This window comes from Watersipora subatra, chromosome 8 (genome assembly GCF_963576615.1).
Source record: "Watersipora subatra chromosome 8, tzWatSuba1.1, whole genome shotgun sequence".
NCBI classification, from domain to species: Eukaryota; Metazoa; Bryozoa; class Gymnolaemata; order Cheilostomatida; family Watersiporidae; genus Watersipora; species Watersipora subatra.
In genome coordinates this window covers 44,388,543-44,400,648 of record NC_088715.1, presented here as the reverse complement: position 1 = coordinate 44,400,648, position 12,106 = coordinate 44,388,543, and the positions used below count along the sequence as shown (strand labels likewise).

At 39.6% G+C, this 12,106-nt stretch overlaps 4 protein-coding genes across 4 annotated transcripts in view; all 4 read right to left on the bottom strand.

Annotated features, from left to right (window-relative positions):
* Positions 1–1,316, bottom strand: part of LOC137402614 (uncharacterized) — a 30,319-nt gene extending 29,003 nt beyond the window's left edge. The window contains exons 1-2 of the mRNA XM_068089119.1: positions 1,305–1,316; positions 680–1,104 (exon numbers count right to left, since the gene is read on the bottom strand). Coding sequence (XP_067945220.1) covers positions 680–1,104; positions 1,305–1,316 — 437 coding nt within the window. The remainder of the gene's footprint in view (positions 1–679; positions 1,105–1,304) is intronic.
* Positions 1,317–1,331: 15 nt separating this feature from the next.
* Positions 1,332–1,736, bottom strand: LOC137402612 (uncharacterized). The gene has a single exon (XM_068089118.1). It carries the CDS (start codon positions 1,734–1,736, stop codon positions 1,332–1,334), a length of 405 nt encoding a protein of 134 aa, XP_067945219.1.
* Positions 1,737–2,169: 433 nt separating this feature from the next.
* LOC137402611 (uncharacterized) lies at positions 2,170–2,550 on the bottom strand. Its single transcript, XM_068089116.1, has one exon. The coding sequence runs from the start codon at positions 2,548–2,550 to the stop codon at positions 2,170–2,172; it is 381 nt and encodes a 126-aa protein (XP_067945217.1).
* Positions 2,551–2,698: 148 nt separating this feature from the next.
* Positions 2,699–11,822, bottom strand: LOC137402610 (uncharacterized). The gene is made up of 3 exons (XM_068089115.1): positions 11,614–11,822; positions 4,306–5,208; positions 2,699–4,235 (listed from the first exon to the last, which is right to left on the bottom strand). Exons 1-3 carry the CDS (start codon positions 11,820–11,822, stop codon positions 2,699–2,701), a joined length of 2,649 nt encoding a protein of 882 aa, XP_067945216.1.
* Between the last annotated feature and the right edge of the window lie 284 nt (positions 11,823–12,106).

The following is a 12,106-nucleotide window of genomic DNA, read 5'->3' as shown; positions in this document are numbered from 1 at the left end:
TACTTGTGGGTTGTCTACCTGTTGCTTGGCCTTGGTTTGCCGCAGTTGCTCAAGCTGTCTTCCTTGCAGTAGAACCTTGACCAATTTCCTTACATTGAAGTAAAGTGTAAAAAAGGTAATTATTGATAAGCACGCAATTAATGTATTGACCGTTCCAAAACTTGCTGTGGTTAACTGCACAGAAATATTGTGGTGTAGATGATTAGTAATAGCATAAGGTTGACTCAATAATAAGATTTTGTGCACAATGGCATCCTCGGATGAAGAGTTAATGACATTGCAGTCAAATGTAAATGAAACCCTATCTACAACTGAGCAGAGTAAAGAGGGTAATAGTAGTCATGTAGCTGTGTCTGACAGTGCACATGTGTCTGAGAGCGGAGCACTTAGAAGGCCCAGGCTCGCAAAACTGGCGAGGAGTTCATTCTTTGCACTTATAAAATGTGTTCCGATGTCGCAGCATATTGTTTTAACGGGACCTTGAATGCAAATAAAGGAGCGTAGAGCATTTATCGGAACGTCTGTTGACATTGAATCCAGGAGCGTTATGTGGATAGCCCTAGAATATATGCAAGTCAGAAAGAGATCCCATCTCTTTATTTCTATACGGCGATTCTTAACTGTGTACGGTCTGAAACATTTCATACCTATATGCGTGAAAGGCGAAGTAGGCTCAAACCGGCTTTGGGGCAGCTCTCCTATCTGCTGATGTACTATTGGTGCCCTCATGGCTCTGCAAGGTGCACACGGATGAAAATGGCGTTTAACTAGCTTGTTTGCAGCTGTTATCCAATAGCCTTGAGTTCTTAGAGCCCCTAAGGTCATGGCCTGTCCTTGGTGATACACCTTCTGATGGGCTCGTTCTATTAGCAATTTTGAGACGTGAGCTTTCTCAGGCAATATCAGAGGGTGCTTCTCTTCGAAGCTTAACCCTAAGGATCTCCTAGTTCTCCCACCAATCCTCATCATGCCTTGTTTATCCAGGAATGGGGTCAAACACAGTAATGAGCTTTGCTTGTGCACCGACTGAGAGCTTTCGAGAGCCTTCAGCTCATCTCTATAGTATTCTCTTTGTAATAGCTTGATAACTATCTTCTCTGCTTCCTGCAGTTAAAAAACATCTACGTTTGGTTTTTGCCAATTTCTATTTTTGAGCATTGTTTTAGCCGTGGCGATTGCTCTAATCAGTCTTTTCCATGATTCATGTCGTTCAAAGTTCAGCTTTCTTTCTTCTGGCTGAGCTTTTCTTGTACACAACACCTGTTTGGATCGTTTGATCTCTGGGTCTTCAGGTAGTGTTTCACCTGAATACTCATTGTTTAAGTGGTTCCTTATATCTGGAGCATGCCGAAACTGTGGTCCATACCACCATGCAGACTTTTAGAGGCTAAATAAGCTTGCACCCGAGAAACTAGATCGGCGGGGTTAGCCTTTCCTAGAACATGGTGCCATTGCTCACATTCAGAGTTGCTCCGTGTTGTCTGCACCCTGTTTGCCACAAACACGTGATAGCGGTGTTCACTGTTCTTAATGTAGCCTAAGGCTACAGCAGAATCGGACCAAAAATATTCTTGGTCGATTTTCATATCGAGCTCGGCCTTGACAGTTGCGCTGAGTTTTGCTGCTTCTACAGCTGCCTGCAGCTCTAAACGAGGTATAGTCATCAGCTTCGTGGGAGCAACTCTTCCTTTGGCCATAAGCAGTGTAACATGGACCTTGCTATGTTCATCCACCATTCTCAGAAAGTGCAAGCACCATAACCTTGTAGGCTTGCATCACTAAAGTGATGCAGCTCTGTGTGCATTGCTCTGCCAAGGTTTTTGCTTAAACACATCGGTCGATTTTGACGGTGTCTAGATTGTCTAGCTCATTAACCCATTTTTGCCACTGTTCTTGCAACTGCATGGATACTTATGCGTCCCATTCGCCTTTTTCCTGACAAGCTTTTTGGGAAATAATTTTTCCTTTCGGAGTAAAAGGAGAGAGCAACCCCAAAGGGTCATAAAGCTGCGAGATGGCAGTCAGTATTCCTCTTCTAGTAGGGGCTGTGAAATTCATGTTATTCTTAAACTCTATGATATCGGTCTGTATAGACCATTCTATACCGAGAGTTCTTTCAGTAGGTAGATGCTCATGAAACAGGTTAAGACCCTGTGCTCCCTGTACTACTTAAGAGGGTGGTATAGCAGCCATTACTTTTTGGCTATTGCTTATGAACTTATGAAGTTGCAAGTTACCGCTGTTGCATATGTCAGTTGCTTTGGCAATCAGGTTGACAGCCTCATCTGTTGCATTGACACTAGTGATTCCATCGTCTATGTAGAAGTATTTGATGATAAATCTGCTAGCTGAAGGTTTCTCATGTTCGTGTTGTCTTGCAATGCGCCGCAAGGCCAAGGTTGCGACACCTGGAGACGAGGTGGCTCCAAAGAGATGCCTTGTCATTCTATAGGTACTCACTGATTTCAGATCTGGGTCAATCCAAAGAACCCGTAAATAGTCTCTTATGTGCTTCTGGAACATAAAAGTTGTGGAACATTTTCTCCACATCGCAAGATATCGCTATTGCGTTCTTGCGGAACCGCAAAAGAATGCTCACCAAACTATTCATGTGATCGGGCCCAGTAAGCAACTTGTCATTGAGTGACTCATTTACATATCTGGCACTGGCCTCAAAAACTATGCAAAGTTTTCTGTTTTATGGGTGATATATGCCAAAATGTGGGATATACCACTCATTGCCTTTATCAGCTTCATCAGCGGCTACTTCTACAAAGCCGTTGTCCACGATATCTTTGACGAAACTGAAATACTCTTTCTTGTACTCTTCATCTCTTTTGAATCTTTCAACTAGCCTCTTTAGTCTTTTCTCGACTTGTGCCTTGTTATTAGGCATAAAACACTTGTCCTTGAGTTGAAGTGGTAGACAGTAGGACCCACTTTCTAGCTTTCTTATTCCTCCTTCCAAGGTGTCCAAGAGTTGCAAATCATGTTGTGACAGCTTTGGTTGTCCAAGAGAGTGATCCACCAGCACACATTCTTCTTTGATTTGGGTGTTATGTACTGTGAACTCTTGTACCGGCTTGCTTATCTCGCCACACAGCGTCCATCCGAGCTTTGTCTTTACTGCAAAAGGCTGTCCTTCCTGCCCGAGTATGGTTTCTAATGAGGCTAAAGCTTTTGAGCAGTCAACTCCTACGAGCAGTCCCACTGGAATATCCATCTTGGGTGGTAGCTTTCTGAGCAAGCTTTTTAGATGCGGGAGATCAGCTACATGACTTTTATTCGGTATTTGAGTTGGTGCACAGGGGATACATTCCTGCTCATAAGCCTCAATCTCCAACTCTTCTTTTGCTGCTAAGCCAAAGCCCCTAACTGTGAGCTTGTAGCAATTTAAAAGCTTGGTCTTCTGTCCATTTAGTGTCGTAATAGTGATCCTTTCTGTCGTGAACGTGGGCTTTATCTTAGAAGCTAAGCTCTGAGAAATGAAGCTGACATCTGACTGGGTGTCGAGAAAAGCATAGACCAGCTGCTCTGATAGAGACGTTCCCACGTAAACTGGTACAATAATACTAAGGAGCCTGCTTTGGCCCTGTTTCGCTGCATTAGCATTTACTTTCTTACTTTCGGTTACGCTCTCACCAGACCTTGGTGGCTGAATTTGCTTCTCTTTAGTACTTTCTTGCTTGGTTGCTTTCTCCTTAGTAGAGCTTCTTTCTTGATGTAGAGCTGTAGGATGGGCTTTGCCGCATTTACCGCAGGTAGCCCTTTCTGAACAGCTTTTGCTGCTATGTCCGGGCTTTATGCAGCCAAAGCATAGCCTTCGCTCCATGATAAACTTCTTCTTATCTTCCTCGCTTTTAGCTGCTAATGAGCGACACTCTGTGACACGGTGAGAGTTTTTATGACAAAATATGCAATCTTCAGCCTTGCTAGCATTGGAGCGATAGCTTCTTGCATTTTGTGGTTTGTCTGAGATGTTGGCTTTTGGTTTGGAATTTGGTTTTGAGCCACTTCCATCTCGCAAGTTGTTGTTTGACACTCTAGCTTCACGAGCGACAAATTCCACATACTTTGAAAGAGGTGGAAATCCTTTCTTCTCTTCTTGGTCCGTTACAACATACATCCAGCGGTTGATTGCCCATCCAGGGAGAGCCTTTATAAACTTCTTATTCTCTTTTTTCTCATCCAGAGCCTTGAGGTTTGGAATAGCTGCTTGAGCCGCGAGACGTTGTCTAAAAAAAATAGGAGTACTTTTTGAGTGCTACTTGGTCTTTATTGTATATCTTTGGCCATCCTTCCAACTTGTCTCTGTCGCCATTTTCTACGAAGTCGTCTCTACCAAATTCTTCTTGGAGGGTTACAAGCGCTTCTTCATAGGCATTAGTAGTTTGCATTCCGAAGTATCCACTGATAGCTTCTAGCGCTTCTCCGCTTACATATTTCCTGAGTCGCTGCAACTTTTCTATCGGTGTTCCTTCTTTGGAATGAATGAGGCCATTAAACGAGGCTCTCCAATCAGCATACTGGAGAGGGTCTCCACTAAAGACAAATGGCTCTGCTGAAGCCAACAAAGATATGTGCATCCGTTTTGTAACGGCGTCTGCTATGTCCTCCGCTTTATTTAACAGGTTTTGTTGTGACGTTGCTGTTGTAGGACTCCATTGTTGTGCTGCTTGATATCTTCCAAGTGATTCATGCTGAGCCTGGAAGCTGTGTCTAGATGCTTGCGGTAGAATTGGCTGTTCAGATGTAGACTCTCTGTTGAGCTCAATGGCAGATGCTCTTACTGGTTGATGCTCTTGCCTTCTGATTGGCTGGCTAGAAACGTGTGAATTTTGTGGCATAGTGTCTGCCTCCAACACTGAGCGCCTATGTCCTGTGGGAAGTGGTGGTGCTGTCTGTATGGCAGCTTGATTCAGTTGCTGCGCACTTTCTGCTTTGTCAGAACTTGTTTCTCTTAGCAGCTGTACCTGCCTAGCAGCCATACGAGCTTGCAACTGCTTCATCTGCTCTTCCAATTGAGCTTTGGCCTCCTGCAATGCTGCCTCTTCCTTTTGTAGCAATTGCTCATCTTGCTCATGCCTTTCTTCTCGTTGTTGAAGATAATCTCTTAACTGCTGGCTTTCAGCAATATACTGCTCAAAGAAGTTTTGTGTGACAGTTTCAACTTTATTTTCGCGAAGTGCCTTAATCTGATCAAATGTACTACATATAGCATGCGATTTATGTTCCATCTGTAAAACAAAAGCTTGTACACCATGCAGCTCTTTGCTTTCAGCAGCTACTGAAAGTGTTTCACTTTGCTCTTGAAACTCATCAACAATTTTTACTAATCTCTGTAAAAGTACTAAAACCTTTTGCTCTCTAGCTTTTAAAGTAAGTTTAGTGTCACGCCTGGACCTTCTAAGTGCTTCGCTCTCAGACACATGTGCACTGTCAGACACAGCTACATGACTACTATTACCCTGTTTACTCTGCTCAGTCGTAGATAGGGTTCCATTTACATTTGACTGCAATGTCATTAAATCTTCATGTGAAGATGCTATTGTGCACAAAATCTTATTATTGAGTCAACCTTATGCTATTACTAATCATCTACACCACAATATTTCTGTGCAGTTAACCACAGCAAGTTTGGGAACGGTCAATACATTAATTGCGTGCTTATCAATAATCACCTTTTTTACACTTCACTTCAGTGTAAGGGAATTGGTCAACGTTCTACTGCAAGGAAGACAGCTAGAGCAACTGCGGCAAACCAAGGCCAAGCAACAGGTAGACAACCCACAAGTAACAGGATGAAGGTGGTGCCACCGCCAACTCTGCGAGCTCGCGGATACACAAACATTAACCCGCCCAATCAAGGTGTTCTCTGACAGTCCTACCCAGTTACAAGAGTAACTAATAAAGAAAATGCAGTATATAGAGACAAAAACAACAAAAAACTATGACCAACCGTAACAAGTCCCAAAGACGAATTATGACCCAAACCTACGTGACTGCTGGGTAAACAGATTTCAACTTTAATTAAAATGTAATGAATTGTACGTGTAGCAACTTAGCTGTAGCTGACATGACGGTAAGAGCTCTTGTGTGTCCTCTGGTATGTCGATACAACGATGTCTTTGTTTACTGTACGATATGTACGAGAGTGTTAATAGCAGTGTGGTTATGATGATAAACTGCAGTTTCCACTGTGAATGTTTGCTTCAATATGCACGGTTCTATCTCTGTAGATGTGCGGTACTGTGTAGCCTTTGATGTATCTCTGTACGACTATTGTCTGTGATTGTTGTTTAATCAGCTGACTTTTGACTACGTGTGTATCCTTGTACGTCTAGTACGTCTACGATTTCGTGTTAAATTCGTAACGTGAGACTGTAGATATTCTTGACTCTATGCCTATATGCGTCTAGGTTCACAGAAGTCACTCCTAGAGAGGTCGAAGAATTTACTAAAAAAGATAAAAAAGTGTACATAACAGCCATAAAAACATGCTAGCAAAATTGATAAATGTGTAAATGTTTTTTCATTTTTTAATTGTTGTAGTATTACCCCTGCAAATCATAAATTCTAAATTGATAGCAATAAGTTGCAATTTAGAACACAAAACATTTTTTTGAAAGAAAAAAATCGATTGAAATAACAAAAATCAAGTAAATCAATAAAAATCGATATTTTGGATTTTAAAAAAAATATCATCGATTTTTAACAACCCTACCTACAACACAACAGAGTAAGACATAGTGAATCTGTTGATATCAAATAACTGTAATGTGAATTTTGTTGCAAGTCAACCTTTAAGCTTTCTGCCTAAGATGGGTGTGAAAGACTTCCAGTGAAAATTGCCACATTTTCAATTTACATAGCGATATGGTAGCATTTTGAGCTGCTTTATTTTTGCTTATTTTATTAGTTGTATTGTTGTATGTTAAGGGTACTATGTTTATGTGAATAAGACAATCGTTTTTTTTTGTTGATTTTATGTAATTGTTATAAGTGATGCTTTTGTTTAGGTGGTTGGAATAATAATCCTACTGTTACTCAGTTAAAGGCTACCTTTCGCAAACTTATCAGCAAATGTGGTGCAAAATCAGATGCTAGTAAGACTAGTAATGTTACTGCTCAAAACGAGATTCTCATCATACAGGCTACTCGAGAAGTTGATCAGTTTGTGGAACTCAATGATTTCAGATGTCAAATTTCTGTTATAGGTGACAGTATAGTCTATATAGCTGGCTACAATGTGCAAAAGCTAACTAAAGTGCTGTCGTGACATTGGCCGTTAGTCGCTTGTTACCACTAAGTCAATCCAGTACCAACGTCTCTATTCTCTACTCGAGCTACAAAACAATGGAGGATTGGTGAGTCCATCAGACGATGTCATCAGGATCCTGCTAGTTGCGGATCAATACTTGTGCATTAATACAAGCCAGATCCACTCCATTGTGTGGTGTAGTTTATCAGTAGTGTAAGATCTAGTGATGTGTTATGCTTTGGTAAACACCTCACAGATATGGCAGACGGCGTATCCAACCACTGCGTCATTGATGAAAAACCTTATTCAGTCGTCTTATGATCTCCGACAGCATCATTATGCTAAAACCCTACACTCGAACTGCAAGGTGCATCTTTGTGGCATACAATACTAAAGTAGTACTTTTTAAAGGTCAGTAACAATGTAATCACTGTAATATTCATCTGCAGCTGTTGTTGTGCTGTTATTCCTAATCTGATTTAGTTCTAAGAAACTCTGATGCACCTCGGCTCAATATCCAGTGCCATACAAATCTCCTTTTACACAGTTTTTGTAATGTGTATGTATAAGTTTAATCATTTGATCCCACTAATTCCTACATTTCCTTGTTTGCATTATTTTGTTTAGCCTCTATTACAACTGTTTTTAATTTCCGTTTAGTTGTTGCAGTAGTTCATTCCATCTTTTACATATACTGTATTATACATATCATACATTCATAAGCTATTATCACTTAAATCTTGAAAACAGTTTCTGTTTTGGCAGCATACCTATGTGTTGTTTTTATCGAAATACTTCATGTGCTAAGTTTTTCCATATGCATTTATGCAAATGCACTATAGATTTAATATAGTGGAACAGTTGTTATTTGCATGAATATATCATTTGCTGGGTTTATGCATCTGTAATACAACAGTTTGTATGAATAACATGGTTCACGAAAATCTATTTTACATCTACTTATCATTTGATATATCCCACTCCATATGTTTTAAATAGGTTTTTTTCTATCAGGGCACTATAAACGCTGTGTAGGAAGAGTTTTCATTAACACCCAGCTGGAAAATAACTATTCAACGTGTACATTTCTGTCATTTTTCACCGCTTGTTTACAAACGGAACTAGCAATCGATCAGTTTTCCAATATGGCGCATACGTTACGTATCAATATCAACGTTAAAGTCACGTGATCGCCATTCCAGGGGTTTTAAGTTTAACGTATAGCTCTGTCGGTGTAAGGTTTTGGAAGTGACAAGTATATCAAATGCCGTAGAATTTGCCCTCGCCGGTAATATATTTGGAAATGATCATGACTACATTATCTTTTTGCGTTAGAGTTGTTTATGCAGCCGCGATTCGAATTAAAGTATCCGTAGTTTTCCGGTTTTACTGCCTAGCTTACATGTATGTTTTCCGTGTACCGAGCTACTAACTCATGGAGCTAAATTTGGATTTCACTAGAATTAGCCGGGCTATTGATTGGCATAAACTTTTAAAAAAGAGAATTGTCCCGATTATTTTATATAATTATGAAATATATACCTGTATATGAAAATAGTAAGTACAGTCAAACATGGATAACTCGAACTTCAAGGGACCGAGCAAAAGTGTTCGAATTATCAGAGCATTCAAGTTATCAGAGCACTGTCACAAGTCCATATATTTACTTATTTATTAGTAGATACATGTACATATACAAACTATAATATAAATCAAAAGCACAAATGGCTTGTTTCAAATTAAATGCTTCTAATGTAAAGTTTAAAACGTTTTCATGAAAAAGTATAGAGATTTTTCTATCACTTGAGATTGGTTTGTTGTTTGAGGTGATGTTATTGCCAGGCCGTTTTTCAGATTGACATTGGCAAAACTTGATCATTGTTGAAATGCTCAAAAGAAAAGACACTTTTTTCTTTTGGGGTTTTACCCACGATCAATTTTGCCGTTTTTTCTTGAAGTTTATGCAGATTACCTTACTTTACTTGGGAATAGTTAAGAGCAACACTCCGAGGCAGTTCAATTAGAAGTTTTACGAGGTTTTACGGTACATTCTATATCACTCACGCTTTTTTAATAGATACTTATTGAATGTACACACGTATTCTGTGTTTTGGTCAAACGATGAATAGTTTTTTTGTAGCTCAGACAACGTATACGTTTAATTACAAGAATTTTTAAGACGATTTAAACATTCAACATTCCGACGTTGATTCAACACGGAATCAACGTCGGAAACTATTCATCACGGGCTAGCTGGGTTACGCCACGCACTCAAGGATTTTTGCCACGCACATACAACACAAAAACAACATGCGATTTTTGTTTTGTATGTGCGTGGCGAAAATCCTTGCACGCGTGCCCCGGCTAGCCCGTGCTATTCATCGTATCGCAGTATGAATCAAATTTCACCAAACTTTTAGAAAAGTCGTTGACAAAAATATTTTGCCGATGGTGGTAATAACGATGCTTATGAATTACGAAAAGATGAAGTTTACCTCTATGGCTTTGAATAAAGTGATTTTCTAAAGCGATAACAACCGTTTCGGTAGCCGTTGGGCAAAAAAACAGTTCGAATTAACAGTGTTGAGTTCGAGTTATCTGTAGCAATTTATCATTACGTGGGAACGGACCAAAGGAAATGTTCGAATTAACCATGTGTTCGAGCTATCCGTGGATGAGTTATCCATGTTTGACTGTATTTTATTTTCTTTGTAGCGTTGCGATTATTAATCATTTGTGTTGTTAGTGTCAGATGCTTTGAAATGTTGTTTATTTGAAATAAATGTGTTTCAATTTGATTTCAATTGCACTAAGTCGTAATTTTACTCAAGACAAAGTATCTCTGTTGGTCCCAAAAGTCAAACTAATGATGTAACGCAAAATTTTTCAAAATTAATTCAAAGATTAATTTCAACGAAGTTGTTCAACGATTAAGGATTCCTCAGTACTATGAATAGATTCAAAGCATCCATATGTTTTACTAGAGTTATGCAATCTTTTTGTGGTAGTATCAACATTTTTACATATGTTGCCCGGTTGACAATATCCACCACAGACAGTTGTTACATGTATATGTGATATCAGCCATATACAGATAGACCTAAAAAAATACAAGTTGCATTACCATACAGCTTACATGACAGATTCCCAGAGCTACGACATCTAAAGATCCTATCTTTGGGATTATCACCATCACATCCCGACTTTTAAGACAAACCATCCCCATTTCACTACTAGAACATCAAGAATGGTACCTAGGAGGATTTTAGATAATCATTAAGAGCTACTAATTAGAACTCAGATAAAACATCTAAAAATAGCAGTTTAAGATATATGCCTAGCCACACCCTCGATCAGCATCAACACCCAAGCGATAACAACTTGTGCCATGCATTGTATGAAGATCCGCATCTGCTGCCAATCTACACCAGACCAGGGATTAAAATTAGAGAATAAATATTATGGTACCTTTGCTGACGGAGAACAACATGACATAAGCCAGGAACCCCCAAAATTACAAGATTCACAATTGAAGACCTAAAACGTAGTTTCACTCGTTGACACCAAAGCTAACTCTTAACAATATGAAAGTATGCATATTTACTCATATGCTTCACTCTTTCCATACAGCTTCATCATGGCAGGCAGACCTGACAGCAGATTAAGTAGAAGAGTCGGTTCTCAAGAGAACAAGAGAGCGACTATATTTTAAGTTTCAAACATTACTTTATATTCTAATAACTTATATCCGTTTCTTGTTCTTGAACTAAACATGAGATTTAGAAAAAAACCTGTTTTTCATTTCTTAGGGAATTCCCCTTCTCAGAGTATAGTCTCAGATTTTCACAGTTAAGAAGGTCAGTTATAAGATCTTTATTACACTAATCAACCAGACAGATTGGTTTAACAGTTATTAGTCAGAGTTAGGCCTTATCTGAAAGTTAGCACTAACACTTGAGCAGTTCATCTGCGTTCGATAAGAAACTTGAGTTACTCTCTACCAGTTGTAAGATTATTTGATAAGATAATCCAATACTATCAATAATCAACACAACGCAGTATAAGATTATAAAACTCAGAACCCTTTGGAGGTAATGATCTTGTAACACCAACAAACACAGCGTTTTGGTATAAAACTATAGCTGTTGTACGAAGAGAATTACTCACATGTATGGTAGCTAAAGGACTGTCTTATCTCCTACTCGTTTTTGTACTTCGTAATACTACGTAATCTGCTGGCTTCATCCACTTCATCATAGCTAGAGCCTCACGGCACCTATCATATAGCATGCCCTTTCTTTTTTCGGGCTGCACCAAAACTACTAATAAGCAAGTGTAGTAACCCATCGTACTTGTGGTGCTCATTACTTGACTTTGTTAGGTTTTTCTCCATAGGCAGTGCAACCGGCTTGTACAAGCCTGTGCCACTGCCCAAAATACTTTCCAATACCCAATACTTGGTGCCAGCATTATTGGCAGTAAGTACTGTCTTCTCCATAACCACGACCACTGTCACCTTCAATTGTACCTCATTGACCACTGTCGCTACCGACACTGCCATCATTACTGACTAGCCCGAAGCCTGTTGGTTGATTTGATAATGTCTCTTTAACTTTAGCTATTATTTCTTCTATTTTAACCGCACTCCCACTAATGGAAGGGGGCATGACATGCATCCTTTGGGAATGTTACTGCTGAGTCACCTCTTACATCACAATAGGTGGCGTCACATACCTGTGTGTTGGTATAGGCCCAGATCTACTTCTCAGCCTAATTCTAATAAGTTGCAGGTCAATTCTTTGCGATTCTTTTCCAAACCTTGGCCAACTTTTCTATATCCACCCT